Source organism: Berghia stephanieae, chromosome 5 (assembly GCF_034508935.2).
Source record: "Berghia stephanieae isolate SIO BIC M18660-M18661 chromosome 5, UCSD_Bste_1.3, whole genome shotgun sequence".
NCBI lineage: Eukaryota > Metazoa > Mollusca > Gastropoda > Nudibranchia > Aeolidiidae > Berghia > Berghia stephanieae.
Window position 1 is genome coordinate 34,837,005 of NC_088364.1, and position 20,000 is coordinate 34,857,004.

At 35.0% G+C, this 20,000-nt stretch overlaps 1 protein-coding gene across 2 annotated transcripts in view; it reads right to left on the minus strand.

Annotated features, from left to right (window-relative positions):
- LOC144972812 (guanylate cyclase 32E-like) overlaps nt 1-20,000 on the minus strand; it is an 82,437-nt gene that overhangs the window by 56,786 nt on the left and 5,651 nt on the right. For both annotated transcript variants that reach the window (XM_078914477.1, XM_078914476.1), the window contains exon 3: nt 8,453-8,553. In XM_078914477.1, the coding sequence (XP_078770603.1) occupies nt 8,453-8,553 (101 nt within the window). The remainder of the gene's footprint in view (nt 1-8,452; nt 8,554-20,000) is intronic.

Here is a 20,000-nt window from a genome sequence, read left to right on the forward strand (position 1 = left end):
CTTGAGAAAGACTAATTTTTGGGTTTTTTTTTTGGGTATTTTTCTTTCTTACTTTGTCTGGCACTGTTTCATTCACATTTTATCAGATCATCATCATCATCATCATCATCATCATCATCATCATCATCATCATCATCATCATCATCATGATTCTTCTTCTTCTTCTTCTTCTTCTTCTTCTTCTTCTTCTTCTTCTTCTTCTTCTTCTTCTTCTTCTTCTTATTATTATATTATTATAATAATAATATTTTTTGTCATCATTATTATTATTACTATACTATAAGATATACTACTATTTCTTCTTCTTTTATTCTACTATACTACTACTACTACTACTACTACTACTACTACTACTACTACTACTACTACTACTACTACTACTACTATTCTTCTCTCTCCTCCTCCTACTACTACTAACTACTACTACTACTACTTCTACTACTACTACTACTACTCTACTACTACTACTACTACTACTACTACTACTACTCTACTACTACTACTACTACTTACTAAACTACTACTACTACTACTACTACTACTAACTACTACTACTACTACTACTACTATATTACTACTAAACTACTACTACTATCACTACTACTACGACTACTACTACTACTACTACTACTACTACTACTACTACTTCTACTACTACTACTACTACTACTACTACTACTACTACTACTACTACTACTACTACTACTACTATTGTTTACATAAAATAATAAAATATATAAAATAAAATTCCCTTTATTCATCGCATAAGGGAAATTTGTCTCTAGGATCTATCCCAAGGGAAGACTGGAATAACCCAGGCGTCAGCCGCAGTGCAGCGGCGCAAATTGAACTAGAGCGAGGTGACTTGCTCAAGGCTACACAGCGCAGCGGCGGGTGATCGAACTGGGTACTTTTCGGGTACCTTTTCGATGGATGTGTGGGACTAGACATGACTTTTAGGCAATATTACGAGTACTTTTTTTTTCCGGCAGACAACGCTGTTAACGGTCAGGTACTCATTTTACACCTGAGTTTGATGAGTGAGTAAAGAGCCTTTTCTAATGGATCATTTCATTATCATTTTTATTATCTTTCTATTATCATTATTATTATTATTATTATTATTATTATTATTATTATTATTATTATTATTATTATTATTATTATTATTATTATTATTATTATTATTATAATCATTAATATTCCTCTTCTTCCTCTGATGATAATAATAATACCTATAATAATAATAATATAATAATAATAATAATAATAATAATAATAATAAATAATAATAATAATAATAAATAAATAAATTAATTAATAAATTAGTTAATACAACAACAACCATAAAGACAACAAAAATAATAATAGTAATAATAATAATAATAATAATAATAATAATAATAATAATAATAATAATAATAATAATAATAATAATAATAATAATAATAATAATAATAATAATAATAATACGTGGTTTCCACGAACATATTATTCCATTATTGTTACCAAAGCAATCATATTACTTTGTCGTTTTTTTCTTCTTCTATTTTTAATTTACAACACCAAGCCCACTCAATAGAAGGAGAAAAATTGACGTCACTCAGCTCTTTGTTCTTGTTTTTGGACAGCCACTTTAGTGATTATCAAACTATAAACGTTTACTGTTACACACAGTTTTGTGTGTCCGTACGTATGGCGGATGTTGTGAGTATTGTTACCTAAACGTATATATAGAAAGAACAAAAAATGACGTCAATCAGCTCTTTGTTCATGTTTTTATCCCACCATTTGTATGATTAGATCTCATTAAATTGTATTAACTCACTCAATCCTAGAGATGTTTGCTACTTTTCAAAATCGAAAAAAAAATGTATCTAAAATGAGCATGTACACAGATAGTTTTATTCAACTACCATTAACATGTAAAATCTAAAAACATAAGCTTTGATATAATTTGTCTCAGAAAAAATGTAATAATTAGGCATGGGGTAATAGTAACCCGGGAAAACTACGGATATAGTCGGTTTAGGGTTGAGTGAGTTAATCAGACTATAAACGTTTAAGGTTACACATTGATTTGTGTGTTGGTACGTTATAACCAGCTGGCGTATGTACGCGTTTTTAACTAAACGCGTCGCCCAATAGCATCAATAGAAGTTATATGCGTCAACAACTAAGATTTCTATCCATTGCTCTTTTCATATGTCTCTGCATTGTGAAAACAGAAAGAATGATGCGGTGGAAAATTCAAGCTGAAATTTTGAATGTTCTTGTTTAAAGTAGAGTCACTTGTTAGCACCCGGCTAAAAAGGACCAGTTAGATATAATATTATTAAAAATTCCAAAATACTTGAGCATGTTCATATAGAGCAATATCCACTAAAAGTCAAGGCTTAAATATTACGAGTACATTCTTTTTTTCCGACAGACAACGATCTTAACGGTCAGGTACTCATTTTACACCTGAATTTGATGGGTGAGTATAGAGCCTTTTTCAAGGTCTCAACTATGCGCTGCTCAGATCGGGACTCAAACCCTGGACATTCCGGTTCAAAGGCGAGTGTCATATCACAAGACCAAATAGCAGCACAGGCGTGAATAAATTTGAGATATAATTTTGTACTATCGTCCCAGTGGAGGCAATTGTTACTGTAAATGTAACACTACAGAAACCCCAACCGACAGCTTGATTTTGTTTTAAATCAAAGAGGCAATATACAGCTTTGACACCCATTGGGACACGTTTTTCTATAAATATAATATATTATGCATATAATGGGCGATTTGATCTCTTTAGGCATAGCATCATGGGAAAGACCCTGTTATGAAATTTTACATCTTTGATTTAAGGCATTAAAAAAATCGTCGTTAACTGATTGGCATATGATCTTATCGTCTTGTAACAATGTCAACCGATGTTAACCATGGCCAGAGACAGGGCTCCGGTATATCGCTCTTGGGTAAAGCATGACGCAGCGGCGTCACTGGTGTAACATGGATCTTTGGGCTGATTAAAAACTTTAGAAGTCCATTTTAAAATCGTTTTCAATGCTGATAAGAGTAAATATACAAGCAGCCCCTCTCATTCCCGATAAAGCCCTGAACAAACGCAACTCATTCAATCCAAACCGCACCGAACCACACATCTCATACTGCTGCTCTGTTCTCCACCTTGGAACAGGTCCTCAGTTCTCAGCTATAGAAACGTGGGACCGGTCCTCAGCGCGGCACTACTAGTCATCACATTGCGACAGGCTGAAGCCTCAGAGTATAAGCGGGAAGGTGGGAGTAATGTTTTTGCTTATGACGTATGAGAATGCTTGCTTTCATGATATTTAAAGATGACAGGATGGCTATTACAGAAAATCACAATTTTGACTCTCGGACTTTGGCTAGCCTCTGTAAAAACGAGAGGTATTGGGCGTTAGGCGAACGAGATATGTTGGGTATATTGACTTTCAGCGTTATGTCTTGTAGATGTAATATATCTTCAGGGGCTTTTAATAGAGAGGCTTAGGAAAGCACTATGGTGAAATTAAATTTGAAATAAATAATTTAAGGCCATTTAGGACGATTTTTGTTAGGAGACCGGCCTCTCGGCCTCATCCTAGTAGAGCCCCCCGCCCACCCCCTTGCTTCGAAAGTAAACTGGTAAAACAAAAGGAACACGTTTAAACTAATAGACAAGAATTTCATTTCATTACGAGCTCTGCTTGAAGACTAAATAAAACAACATAGAGCGCATTGAAGATGGTGGAACTTTGAAAATGCAAGATAAAATATGAATATTTTATTGCTCATCATTTCTCTGCATCATTGAATATGACAATGCTTTATTTAGTTTCATGAGGACAACTCATATCCACCCACAGGCATTCTCCTCCCCTTTTCCCCTCCCCCCTATCACCACCCATCATAATCACTGTCCTAATACTAGCTAGTAAAATCCATGCCCAGAATAGAATAAGGCCGTAGTGGTGTCCCCCCGATGGCGGCGGTGATAACAGGTCCGCCTCAATGGCTCGGGTTCTCCGGCTATTTTATTTTGGCTTGACTGCTCCATCTGAGTGCTCGAACAAAGACCGAGGGTTGTTGTATTTGTATGTAGGCGTAAGTGGCAGTCAACCCCTCTGACGTGCTATACCCGCGTATCTCAGTATTGTGTTGGTTACCTAAGGGATGTCCTTTTTACCTCCTCCGACATGTTGACTTAAGTATTTTGATGCAATTTGGTTGAGTCCTCAGGATCAAATAGGTTCGAATCTTGTTCAAACTTTATTCGTCTGATCTCGGAATTTCATGAAGGTTATGCGCATTTTAGACCCAACACAAGATGTGTCATAAACCCGATGTGTCTTTTGGATAAAAATTTAAAAAACCCAAACGATAATTTGATGTCCGGTTTAGTGTTGCAGGACATGCCAGGTTTTGGAAATCTAGAACACTAAATCGATTTGAAGTTTTCAAGAGCTGCACTTTTTGTTATCGATTCAGTAGTCAAAGACATCGTTTAGACTATTTATCCGTCTCAACGAATATTTGGCGAAGAAAAAACAAGTTTCATAATAATTTACCACAAACAGTGCCTTATTTATTTGTATAGAGAAAGAAACTTTCTAAAATCCCCATTTTTGAAATTTTCGTAACTACCGTTATAATCAATCCGCGGTGACCTAGTTTTAATTTTAGCCCTGTGGTACATGATTCATCGCCAAGACATCTCATAACTTTTAGAGTTCGATCCCAAACACAAACTCGGTACTTATTTCAGGGCTCGGTCCATAATGGCATGCGGTCAGTGAAGCAATTTGGGCTATAAAAAGAAACACGTTACAATTATGGCGCCGATGGCTGAGTCGGTACCGTTTCACATCTTAAGCCTCACTGACCATGGTTAGTGATCAGATGATGACAATTATTGAAGTCTGGTCAAAGCATTGTGTTGATGGCTAAGTCACTTTACAAACATCAAACTATTTTAATCGGGGTTGCCTGTCAGTGACAGATAGTTAGAATTTGAGTTCAACGAAACTGGCGCCGAACCAAATTTTGAATCATATGCTAAATTCATGTCGAAAATAGAAAAGTCGAGTAGTATATATCGACCATTGTGGAGGAAACATTCTTGCAATCCACTTGGCATACTCTTGTTGGCGTAATAATTTGTGTATGGGATAGGAACAATATGACTGCAAGAGCATTCATTCATGAAAAACAAAATCATGGAATGAATGTATGAATGAATGAATATGTGTATGCACGCGTCCATGTATTTGTGTGTGTTTGTGTGTGTATGTGTGTGTGTGCGTCAGCGTATCTGTATATTTACGTATGTGTGTGTCTGATGGCGTCCGTGTCATTTTGCAGATTGCCCTTCACTAAAAAGAGGTGACAAAACTTTTTTTAAAAAAATAGTTATTCGGCTCTTTAGAGAACGGCAGTATGCTATAATAACATGTGAATTGGAATAAATGTACGTATGTATGTATCTTGATGACTGACGAATCGTATGCTCTTGTGTGGTCTTCAAAGGAAGTGAACCAAACATAGTTACAGCACTGATGATGATCTATCAAAAGGTTGGTCAGTTGTTGTATCTTGATGGACACAATAGAAAAACTAAGGGGGAAACAAGGAGATGAGGGGTAGCAAGTCCCCACAAAGGATGAATGCTTGGAAGGACATTATAAATGAAACCACTAGGAGAGGATTATAATGGACCGGCGACCATAATGTAAATAATTGTACTAGATTCTAGTGAAAGGGCAAAAGAGAAATTAAGTGTGAAAGAAAAACGATGTAACATGGAGAAAGCATTGTGGGAAACGCTTGTGCCCAACAGTTTGGCTTTCTAATTGGACTACATCCGTGTAAAATTGTATCCTTCCGCGCGATGTAAAGTGACAACACTGTCAAGGCATATTTTCAACTTTATTGTTTGTAATTTTTTCCTTTTTCCTTCGAGTTTACGCCACATTTGCGCAAGACATGGGCTAGCACTATGCCAGAATACATGTATTTGATTATAGCGTTTTTGACTGTCACAGCAAGCGGTAATTTTCGTTTATCATTTTGGTAATCTCTCTCGGTCAGCTACTAATTACGATTTAGTCTTTCTTAAACACAGTTTATATGCCAATAATATACTTTTAGGAGCTATCTAAGCAGACCACACGTACACTGCTTATTTGTTTTCTCTAAATCATCATCTGTACTGTTTGTTGCGTCGAGGGTTTTAATTACTATTCATCTCACAAAACTTACCAGTTTACTACATGTCTTTATTTAGTACTCCTCTGAGGATTGCGTTTAGGATGTTATGTGTGAGATAACAGGGAGGGGAACCAACAATGAGGTAACCCACAAACAAAAAAAAATATTGAGATGAATTGTTCTTTTTTAAATTGGTTGTTAGCAGCGATATTTACTGAAACACACTCAAAACCATCCAAAATATCTATATACAAAATGTTTTTGCCGCAGAAAAGACCTTGTCTTTTCCAATCTTTCTTTTTTTGCGGGACTCGTAATTTGCCATGGAGACCCTTAGGGCTTTAAAAATAATTCAAGGGTCCGTAGGGCTAGTGTGATTTTTACAGTCACCGCTTTATCAAGCCTATCAGAAAAGATCAAGATGTATTTCAGTAGCTCTTCATACTGTTTGACCTCCTTGACCACTTTTATAAATTCCAAGAGGAGCTAATAATGACCGTATGTATCGTACAGGGTAGTTTTAGTTTTAAAAATCCATTTCAAAATGTCGTTTTGGAAGAACGATGGCAAATAACAATGTGTTTCGGTGTGCTATTAATTAATTATTAATTTGTTATAATTGTTATAATTGCTATACTCTCGTTTTAACTGTTTGATTGAAAGACAATAAAATAGAGTTCACGGAAACATTATGCTTGTTATACTGAAAATGTGAGGGAGAAAATAGGATAGGTAAACATGGAAGCTGATAGATCACAAGAGAAAGAAGAGGTTGGATGAGCATAGAGGGAAGGGGGTTTACTGAGGAGAGTTGAAGAAGGGTGGGGTTAAAAGAATGTTATGGTGATTGTTAGTTGTTCCTCGGACCAGAGAAATTGATGTTCAGTAACTGTGGGGAGATTTCACGGTCCAATGAACGGCGGTCCCATTGCCACTTCAAAGCTTTTTGTCAACAGCGTATCGGATGTAGGGATGGATATAATATAATAATAATAATATATTATGTCCAGCGGATGTCTGTATAGATGTATATATAATATACCTACGTGTGTCTCTTTACTTTTGTCAACATCTTATCAGACGGAGTACAGAGAGGAGAAAGTCGCGAAATTGGGAAAACAAAAGCAGTGTGCTCATTTGCCAATTGACCGAATACCAATATTACGTACTTTCCTCTCCCCTTTTTTTTTACTGCGTACCTCTTTGATCAAGCTGTTGCTACGTAAATAGCTTTCACGAACGTGTTATCCTCAAAAGTCTTTTCGAACAATAAGAATAGCAAGTGACAACGATCAGATCCGGGTTACCATACTGTCGTGTGAAAACGGAAATCTCAGCTATACCAGTATAAATAATGGGATCAATAGAATACAATTAAAAACAAATTCGGCATCGCCGTTGAGGGTAAAAAAAAAAGTAACAACGAATAAAGGACCTATAATAATTAGAAGCCCATTTCCAATCGTAAAGCATGGAATACTTAAACGTAATATTTCATGTCTTAAATCTTAAATATTCTACATCATAAGTTACTACAGGTGCTTGATTTCTGCGAGATAAAAGTTACCAGATTGCATAATTGACGCTTTTAGTATTTTGTTGCAAAAGCTGTACCAAGGTAACTGTTGAGGTCGACGTGTTTATGTAGGCATTGTGATATTATCATAAACACCTATCCCGTTTTCATATCTATGTAAAAAAACATTGGTGTCTGTATGTTTGATGGCAAGAATTAATTATATCAATCTGGCACATTAAACTAAAATTTTGAATCTCTAATGGTGTGTCTAATACGAGTACTTTGGACAATTTTCATATCATAAGACAAAACAGCAGTTGAATTGGTTACGCGTCCAAGATATTGAGAGCTTAAGAAAAAAAAATTATCAAAGATTTAAGTTGGCTTAAGAAAAATCTGGTTGGTATTTCCTTTACAAATATACTGTTTTGACAGCTATACTTAAGGGACCAATTTCGAAGAATTTTTATGATAACAATCTCTTTAAATTTAATGAATAGGATAGCAGATATAATAGAGCGATCAAATTTCTCTTTAAAGCAGCTGGGGATTATGGTAAAATAACAATTCGTGTATGTAAAACAATAGGTACAACGATGAGCGTGAACAAGAGGTTAGTTGCTTGGGGTGATTTGAAAAATGGCAAAAATATTAAGAGGAAGAAAGATGGGGAGTTGACAATATTATAGTTGATGTCTCCTGTACAAAAATACTCACGTAGGCTAACATTGGTATTCGCCAAGCTGCCGCCACACGGCTCTCCATCTCACAAAAATCTTCAGGTCCAAAGAAGGCTACAGCACCGTTTTTCCATTGCTCTGGAATTGGAATTAGAAAAGATTTGAAAAAGATATATTAGATATGTTTGCTAGGCATCTGTGGTCCGATAATTCTGTTTAACGCAACAGAAGCCGGGATAAACTCCGATTTCACGGACCCAATGGGGTTTGAAAAACACCTAGCTTGGTTTAACCTGTTTAAAAAAACGTTCGATCGGGACTTCGAAAGTCCCAAGTTTGAGAGCTTTTGCCGTCATTTAAATCGATCGATTTTTGAAGGACGAGTCTTCTGGCCAAATTTTTAAATACATGTTTTTCCATAATACGAGTTAACTGATTTAAAAAAACCCAATTGAATCGTTAAATAAATTTGTCTTTAGGATCTATTCCAAGGGAAGACTGAAATAACCCAGGCGTCAGCCTCAGTGCAGCGCCGCAAATTGAGCTAGGGCGAGGTCGCTTGCAAGGCCACACAGCGCAGCGGGTAATCGAACTCGGTACCTTTCGGGTTAGAAGCAATGACCGTACCGCTGAGCAACACAGGTGGACTAAAAACAGTAAAACAGCGATAGAAATATCTTTTATATGTTTTGATTAAATGAAGTGTACACTGCTGTTCTTAACTACTTTCACTGCAGCTTACAATTCATGACCAAACGCCTCAATTTGGTTTTATGCATGGAATTTGGCCAGAATTTAATTTACAAAATTCGAATTAGATGAATATATTACTATTGGTTATTATATCAGAACCCATTTTATCTTTTTTTCCCCCAGAAAACGTTTACTTAAAATACCAATGACCCTCAAAGTCTCATAAAATATATTAGATTTGAAAATTATTTGAAGTCTCAGGTTTAATACAAGTCAATTTAATCGATCGATTTTTAAGTAAAAGTTTTCTAACCAAAAAATAAAAATATGACCAATGTCCCAAAAGGTGTTATGCCGACGTGTACAAGAAAACTACATTTTATATCTAAATAATGAGCTTTCAGTGTAATTAAAATAATTTATTGGAATTAATAAGAGTCGTTTCATGAACTGCAAAGAGCCAAAAAATTATAGTCGTAGTCACAGTGATTTTGACTTTAAATTCAATTTTCAGCATAACGATGACTCCGATAAAATACTGTTTTAACACGCTTGATCACATATTATGTGTTTTATCAAAATACGCAGTGAGGCTTCTTGCTCTCAATGACTTCAAATCATTGAGGATATTTTTGAAGGTTACTGATGTCCAGTCCAACATGCTGTATAAGAATCGTACAACATTTTACATAGAAATAAAGTTAAACGGGCCAATTCAAAATGCATGGGGTTAAATCACCCTAAAATAGAAAATAAACTGGAACAAGGAAAATAGTTAACGCATTGTCATACAACAAAATGGGAGAGCAAAATGAGATAATAATAATAACAATAATAATAATAATAATAATAATAATAATAATAATAATAATAATAATAATAATAATAATAATAATAATAACGAAATAGACAAATAATAGATAAATAACTACATAAAAAAGAACAATCTATTTATCTCCCCCCCCCCTCTCCCAAAGAAAAATAATTATAATATTGGGCAATACTTACATGAACTCGTATCGTATCTATCAATAATTCAAACAATATTTCAATATAAATAAAATATCTGAAAGTTACTGGAAATTGCGTTAGTCTTTTCCAACTTAATTCCCTTAAATCTTTAAGCACCAGTCGTGTAAAGACGGTATTATGTCGAGGTGAATCTCGTGTAAAAATGGATTCAAAAGTAAAAAAATAAATGACCAGATTAAATGTTTGTTAATTAAAGAAGCTTTTTCTTGTTTTCAGTAAACGTATAAAATTAATCTTATTTCGTATTTTGTCTAAAATATATTCAATTTATTTGGCATTTATTGATCGTATATATAAAAACGTAGTCCTATAGAGCCATTGGGCCCATGGAGCCGGAGATTGTCTCGGTTTCTATAGCGTGAAATGGACAATAGCAATTGCTTGCTATCCTTTGGATAGGTGGCTAGCCTATCGCAAATTACTTTCCGCCAAACATAAAAGACTCAGATATCCATTCACTGCTGGGTGGACAGAAGGTGGGGGGGGGGGGGGGGGGGGGCGCGGGGCAGAAGAAATCTCGACTGCGTCGAGAGATTTTGCTCCCTTTGCGTGTGAAGCTAGTGTTTTATCAACTGAGCTATCGGGACCACCCCCCCCCCCTCTCACTGACTGATGGTATAAGGTTAAGTAAAATCGTAAAATCACATAAAACTAATACGTGTTTATAGTCTGACAGGGATAACCTAATGATTTAGTAGTCTAACTAACGGTATAAAGTCAATATAAAAAGAAGACGATTCTGTCGGTAATTTCTTGACGCTAAATCTAATGATGTGATTTGAGATGTCTCAAAACTGCGATGTAATATTCAGTAAAGCACTGTCGGTCATTGGCCTTAATGTTATACTTATCAAACATATGAAATGCCACTTTATCGGTCAAAATCTAAGCTAAAATCTAGTACATACGAGAATTTCTCCCCAGATATGTGAACTGCCGTCTCCATCCGGTAATATTTCGGGGTGGCCCAGTTACTTAAATTTGACTTTAACGTCTAAATCATAACATATTATTATAACTAATGTGCTGCTCCAGTGAGTAGAATGAATGTGATTTCGTAAATTACTAAGATCCCAATTAAAAAAAAATATAACCATTTTTACTTTAGATTTGCTAACCCTGGTAGTTACGAATTAGAGGTGGCGAGTCACGTATGCGAAGTGTTTGAACTGAATTGGCTCCTTTTCCGTTGTACAAAGAAAAAAAAAACACAATTTAGAAAATTGGCCAGAAAACTCCGTCTTTCAAATACCGGTCGATTAACATAACAACTATCTTTGTCAAAAATGATCAAATCTGAGACTTCAACAGTTTTCGACTAGATGGGGTCAATATGATCGATCGATATTTGAAAGACATGTTTTCTGGCCAAGATTTTCTAAATAAGTATTTTTTTCAGGATAGGTACGAGACTTTTGTACAGAGGGGAATTTAGAGATTTGTGTTAAATCGGATCATTTCACTTCAAGAAATCGTCTTGACACCAAGGGCGTTCCTCACACTGACCACGTGGATAAAACTCTGTCACTAATCAGTAATTGGATAGATGAGTTTGTTAGATACGGCGGAGAGTACTTCGTTATTTAGAAACATATTGTCCAAAGAGTAACAAGCAATTGTTATTGTCGGTTTAACGCCCCAGAATTCCACTAAAAAGTTAAGCGCAAAGGGTTTCAGTCAAGAAAGAAAATTAATTATCTGTAGACAACTTATTCTTCATTCAAAAATTAAAATGTTTTCATACCCAAATTTAATTAGCATGCACCGTAGTTTTCGATTAAAATTCTCAACTTGTCAAAGATTCTTTAATTAACTCGAGACTTCAAAGAAGCCACATTGTATCAGTCATTTTGTATATATTATTCCACTCGACTCAAGAATGAATGAGTATCTTGAAATGGACAATGATTGATATTGTACGAGCGCCCGCTAGCTCAAAAGGGGCGCCCTATAGACACCGAGTACTGTATTGGTCTATAAAACTCGCTATTGATGTACGAGTATTTCAATGCGTATGGGAATGGAAATGGTTTATATGAATGGGCATATTTAATCTATATGTTAAAAAACCCCAACTTAAATCGAGAAATAACACTTATGGATAAATCTGAAAAGAATAGTGTTGCTTCAGGTTTCAATAAGATGGACGTCTTCTGTATTTTGATCTTCATAACTTCTCATTATTTTCACTTCGTCGGCATATTTTGTGAGTAAATTTATGTTTTATTTTGTCAACTCATATCATTTCAACTCCGTTCAGTTATAGATGTTCTAAACCGTTTTATTTTTCATCGACTCATTGACGCTGACATTAGAACTCTTTCTTCTATTGACATTGAAACTCCTTCTTCTATTTGATGACGTCAACTTAAAATTACGGTTAAAGGAAAGTAATGAAAAAGATTATCAAAATATAGGGCCTGTGAGGAAGATGTTGATGATAACCCTAATCTCCAGATTTAATCCTCCCCTAAGATTAATGATACATCAATCCTTTGTGTTGTAAGGGAAACAATAAGGAGTGAGTTAGAGGAATTCAAGTCTCTTGTAGATGAGCTGAAAGAAGAAAATAGTGGCCTTCTATTGGAGATTCAAAAGCAAAATGAAATTATCAGTCTTCTAAAAATGACAGCAAGATCCTTGTGGGTAAAATTAATTCAATTAACAGCGAGCTAAACAAGCATGAAACATACTCAAGGAGGATTCTATACGGATTTTTGGTATGACAGAGGACCAAAAAGAACCTAAGGATCAATGTTTAAAAAAATATTGAGTCCTCTTAATATTAAAATGAAACTGAACATACACGAAAAAAGACTTGGAAGCCTTTCACGGGACATGATCAAAACTCGTGCAATTATCGTAAAGTTTGTCAGAAGGGTTGATCGTGACTCTGTCCTTCAATCTCGCCGCAGTTAAAAGACCCTGGACTGTCAATATACGAAGACTTAACGACGACTAACGCCAGACTGCTCCGCACAGCAAAAGACCACTCTTCTGTGGAAAAGGTTTGGTCGTACCAAAGCAACATTAATGTACTTACTAAAACAGAGTACGAGTTATTCTGGATCCCCTTTATCCAGTGGATGAGCAGTTGGGATCTTGTGAATTTAGTCCACCATCATCAGATGACGAAACAAGAGTTAAACAAGTTGCACGATCGACCCGAACTGATCACGTTGCGACAAAACCCGCAAATGATATTGTTGTAACGACTAGATCCAATTGTGGTAATACAATAGATGGCCATACTAAAGACACCGGCAGGAAAATACAAATCAAGGTTGCTGACAACAATAAGCTCTCGTCAAATTGCAGGAAGTGGGACAACTTATTCTTCCAGAAAGATCCAGTCTACTTGCGAGCAAAATGACGTTGGCAAACGTGTGGACATTAACACCAACATCATCTCATCCAAACACGAAGAATCATTAAAATCATTCTTCCTTTACATCTTTTTCTCAGCCCAAGGAATACTGACTACAAACATTTACTGGAACTACTCCTGACTCCTGACTTTGAAATATTGTATACCAATGTTGACAGTTTTCTTAATAAGAAGAATGAATTAGATATTTTAATTGCCAACATATGTCCAAAACCATATGTATTACAGGATTAATGTTCAAACAATACGTTAATATTAATATCGAGTTGGAATTTTCAATTAAGGGCTACGATTCCTGCTTTAATGTACAACCTCACAGAGGAGTTGCAATATACACGTTAGACAAGTTAGTGCTCACAAATTTACATTTAATCAAACTTTAGAAGAAAGTATTTTGTGCACGTTTTGGTACAATAACATTCTTAATTTGTATAGAAATCACAAGTTAAATAATTTACATTTCATAGAATTATTCAGAAATAACGTATTGTCACTTGACAAAAACAATTGATATTATATTGATTAAGGGAGATTTTAATTTTCCTACTATTTCATGGAATAATAATTGTAACATTAACCCAGAGTCACTATTTGTTGAAACATTGCTAGATGCATATATCTCGTGCAAATGATCAGTAATCATAGAAATTGTCAACAGAGTATTATTCTGGATCTTTTTATTTGTAATAATGAAAATTGGGTGGATTCTATTCAGTATTTGTCTCCCCTTGGAAATAATGATCATGAAGTTACACATATCTCTCAAAACATACCAGAAAACATTTTTAAAATGAATGCAGTGAAAGTTTATGACTATTAAAAAAGAAACTATGAAGAGGGTAGAAGGTGTTTGGCTGAATTGGATTGGTTCAATTACTTTGAGATGGACGTTCAAATGACTATTCAAAGAATACACTAAAAGAGACAGAGTCATGTTTTATTCCTCTTAGGTTATCTATGAAAATAAATAAACCTCTATGAATGCCTCGTAATGTTAAAAAAAGTTGTAAACAAAAAACGTAGATTATACAAAAACAAATTTCATATATAAATCTAAAGACAATTTTCAAACCTATGCTACACACAGAAATATGACAAAACATGCTATAAAACAAAAGATTAAATCATTTGAGAAAAAAATTGCGTCTGAGAGTAAGTTAAATGTTAGGGGTTTTGGAGGTACAGAAATGGTAAACGGCATTGAGAAACTGACTACCCCTAACGGCTGTAAAACGGATAATGATAAAGTAAAGGCAGATGTTTTAAATACATTTATTTTCAAGTGTATTTGCAGAAGAAAATGATAATATGCCTATATTTTATAGCTGAGTTATTAACTCTTGTTTGAATGATATTGTGGTGAATGAGGTTGATGTTTATAATAAATTAGTGAAACTTGATACAAATACAAGTATGGGACCTGACGGTACACACCCACGAATATTAAAGGAATTTGCAAAGAAGATAACATTTCCTGTATCCTATTTATAAAACAACTCTCTTTCTAGTGGTGAACTCCTTGATAATTGGAAATTTGCAAATATTATGTCAATATTCAAAAAGGGTGATCGATGTGATCCATCTAACTACAGACCAATAAGCCTGACGAGTATTCTTTGTAAACTCTTAGAGAGTATAGTTAAAGAGAAAATAGTTTTCTTGGAATGAATCAATTGCTAAATAATTGTCAACATGGATTTAAAAAGTGACGCTCTTGCATATCTCAGTTATTGCAAGTAATGGATGATTTTACATGTATTGTTGAAAAATGTAATATTGATGTTATATATGTGGATTTCGGAATAGCTTTCGATTCAGTGCCATACAAAAGGTTATTTTTGAAACTTAAACATTATGGAATTACTGGTAATATTTATAACTGAATTTTATCTTTTTTAACTGACCGTACACAACAGGTTGTCGTAGGTGAAAGTTGTTATGACTTCACATGCGCAACTAGTGGTATCCCTTAGGGCAAAGTACTTGGTCCTTTACTTTTTTTCATTATCTATATAAATGATCTGCCTGATACTATAAATTCTAAATGTAAATTTTTGCTGATGACACCAAAATTTATACACTAACATTAGATAAAGATATCTTACAAAATGATATAAATTCACTATACAGTTGGTCTGCAAAATTGGCAGCATTATTTTAATATTACTAAATGTAGAGTGCTGCACATTGGTAGGTCCAACCCTTTATTCTCCTATTACATAGGTGACAATAATATGACGGTTATGCCAACTACATGCTCAGAAAGGGACTTGGGGATCATCTTTGATCATGAATTGTTTTGATGAACATATATACGATTGTATAAAAAGAGCGAACAAGCTTGAAGGAATTATATACAGAAGCTTTAGCTATCTTGATTTAAAAACGTTGTCTAACTTTATAGGTCTAGAGTATGGAAATAGCATTTGGAGTCCCTTTTAAGCGACAGTCTGTTATCATTGAGAACGTACAAAGACGCGCTACGAGACTGTTACCTGACATTCGACATCCTATTTAGAAAGATTAAAGTATCTAAATTTCCCTTCACTTAAATATCGTAGGATAAGGTGATCTTATTCATATATATATATATATATATATATATATATATATATATATATATATATATATATATATATAGACTCATGCATTGTTCTTACTAAATAGATTATAATGGTTTTTAAAATAATTCGCATGTTACAAAAACTAGCGGAGATAAGTTTAAGATATTTATTGAAAGATGTAGTTCGTCTATAACGACTGTGACAATTTTGAATAATCAAAAGTTTGAGACAAAAAAATTATAATTCAATTAATAATTTTAAGAATGCCATTGATAAAGATCTTACCAATATTATATTTGATTTTGAGGAATAATGTAACATGACATTGGATATTATTGTATTTTGTATATCAATTGTTTGAAACTCTCGAATGTGCAAGTTGGATATGTCAAATGAATGTAAATAGAGTTAATTCTAAAAAGCATATTGAATATGACACTTATTTTAATGCATTAGACATTTAATTCTCAATATTATAAATTAATTGACATTGAATACTATTTATATAATTGTTAAACTGTATCTATGCATAAAAGTTACACAAAGCATTTAATGGTTTTTAGAATCTATAAGCTCTTAAACGATACGACGGTACGATATAGTTTTAAATTGTAATGAGGAAAACTACATATTATATTAACTACACGCTATAAATAAAGCTTGACTGCAAAGAGAAATATGCTTTTTTCAGTCTGTAACAAGGAAGACAGATGTAATGAAACGAAACAGTCTTTATCAGTTCTTATCTTACATACATCGTAACTTCGTTATATTATGGCCATGGGTTACCTACTCGGAACCACCATGCAAATAGCAATAACAGTTTCATATATTCAGAACTAAAATTCTCTATTGCTATTACTATCACTGCGTACTTAAAACAATAAAATATACTCCCTCCTCCCCCTCCCCCCTCCTGAAAGAAGTACTTTAAATAAGAGCAAAACTATACAACCTGAATGAAAAAAAAAAAACAAAAACTTTCATGACCCCTCTTCCCCCCATCCCCCTCCCAAACAATCCAGATCAACGAAAACGAAACACACTCAAACATGTTCACATATGCTCATACATCTGCACACAAACACACACACACACACACACACACACACACACAGAGAGAGAGAGAGAGAGAGAGAGAGAGAGAAAGAGAGGGAGGGAGAGAGAGAGAGAGAGAGAGAGAGAGAGAGAGAGAGCAAGAAAAAAAAAGAAAAAAAGAAAAGAAAAGGAAACCCAAGTGAATGTGAAGAAATCAAATAGATCAACAAACAACATCACTTAAAGCGAAAGGACACAAAACAAAACAAGCCAAAAACAAAAACAACAAAACAAAAAAAAAAACAAAAAAAAAACAAAAAAACAAAAAAGAAAACAAAAATAAAAACCAAACAAATCCAAACACATCAATGTAACAATAGTTTGGTCGGATATTCCCAATAAAAAAGTATTCGGACCGCCTGTAGGCCATATCAGTTCCAGACTAACTCTACCCCCCCCCCCCCCCCCCCCCCCCGCTTCCAATAGCAACATCATGTAGTCGCTAAGTGAGCAAATAGGGACTGAATTTTAAGTGACAAATTCAGGCGCAGACAATAGTGTAGTGTCAGACAAAGCAGAGAGATGAACATATTTGAAAACATTGTCACCCTCCCTTCACTTTTCCCTTACCAAGACAAATAAATATTCCGTTGATGCATATACTAGAGAAGATAAAAGCGGAAAAATAGTTACGACGTTTAAGCTTTCTGTGGTGGCGGTGGTGGTGGTGGGAGGGGTGCGCCCCGACAGCACTCGCTTCACACGTAAAAAGACCGAGATCAATACCGAGTGAAGACGAGATCTTCCCCCGACCCTCCTGTCCACCCAGCTCAGATTGGGGAGCTGGGTCTGTAAGATCTGGTGGAGAGTACTTTGCTTTAGACTAGCGTCCTATAAAAAGGATAGCAAGCAATTGCTATTGTACTTTTCGTGTTAAGGAAACCGGGATAAACTCCGTGTCCATTTGCCTAATGGCCGGAAGGATTAAATAAAAATAATTAAGCCTTCGTGAAACACAACCCGTTTCAATCCAATAACAGGTAGTCGTGTGAGCAGTAGCAGATAATTAAATATTGAGACAAATCCGCCCAATTATGAGAACATAACAATTCCCATAATAGCGGCTTATATTTGGTAGTAAGACATTTAACTTACTTTAGTAACGATTTCCCCTAACGAGAGGTCGCGTCTTACGAGCGACACTCAGAGAAGGAAATTAATACCTTGCTACAGTCGACATATCTCAATGTGGCACAGAAAAGAGATACGATGTTATCACGTGGACAGGATAAACAAAATATTGGTAGAGTGAGTAGGGCTATACCAGCAACAAAGACTGGACGACTTTACTACTAAGATAATGTTATGAGAGATGAAGTTTGTTATGAAGTCACTTGTGATCGGATCCTTGTGAAGAACTCCGCTGACTTGTGAATTGTTTCAATAAACTTTCCATAAAGATCGTAGTGGTAGTTGCATAATTTTAAACAGAGCCCAAACGAGATCGAAATAATTGTCTTCGGGAACAAAAGGAAGACGATGTAAATATTTATATTAAAAATAACTCTTTTCTCTTCCAACTTTTACCCTGCTTTCCAATTCTGTCGTGTCGAACTCCACACTCTTACAGTGGACTGAGTTGTGTTGTTGTAAGAAATTCATGAATGAAACTGTGATAACTAAAATCCCCTTTTCTAAATGTGTCATGCGTCTACTATTGGGTGTCTACGTCATTTTCGTGTAAGAATGCGTGAAGAGAAAAAGAAGATGAAATTGTAAACTACGGATTGAGCTCAGAACTACTACAGAACGGCGACGACGACGACGACGACGACGATGATGATGATGATGATGATGTTGATGAAACACTTCATCGTATGATGTATAACTTTCTGATCTAAATGACATATCAATATAATGCCAATTTCTTTATCATGTTTCAGATTCTGTGCAATACACATATCTCTTTGGGACAAGAGTTCATACCAGAAGCTAAAGTACCACCTTATGCAATTAAAGCAAACATTACATGTGCACAAAGTGGATGAAGAAATTGGGTATTAATGCGTCGAAACTGGCGCTATCATGATCCTTGCATGTACAGGTACGTTAAAATAATCCACCAACCCTTATCCTTTATTGCTTGTATTGTCACCAATACTAAAACAATTTTTTGATTACTGTAAAAAGATCTGTGACGTTTGCGAAACATAACATGATCATGAACATGAAAATAAAATTGTCGTGACCAGGAAAGTGAAAGAACCCTGCAAATGTTGAACAGACTTGACAGCATAATTGATTAGAGCAGCTAGGGCATCACGAATAGTTGATTGAGAAACGAAAGGTCAATGAGACGTCGGAGTCAAGAGAATGTTTAGAAATTTTAAAAAGAGAGAATTGTGATATTGAATTTTACACACCAAGGTAACTGCACATTTTTTAAAGCTAAGAAGACAACCAGAGCTCTTGTGTGGCTTTGGGATCAACTCGGATGATATTCAGCTCGCGACGTATGGGTCGAACATTCGAATTTACACAGATGCGGCATAACGTAGAGTCAATGGAAAAGGGACTTTACTCATATTATCTCACCATATCCAGGTGTAGACAAAATGCCAAGCTGGGAATAGCGTTGTCTATGCCGGAAAGATATAACAGCTCCTTACAGGTTACATGTCTCGTCCTATATGTTCAATACAAATCTATAAAAGTGAGTACGAAACAGTGCCTACATGTTCAGAACTGGGCGGAGTCCCAGGTTTGATAGTTTTTGCCAAGATGAGGGTCCTTTAAATCGATCAATATTTGAAGGACGAGTTTTCTGGTCAAATTTTCAAATATTATTGGGTTTCCATAGTGTGGCAGAA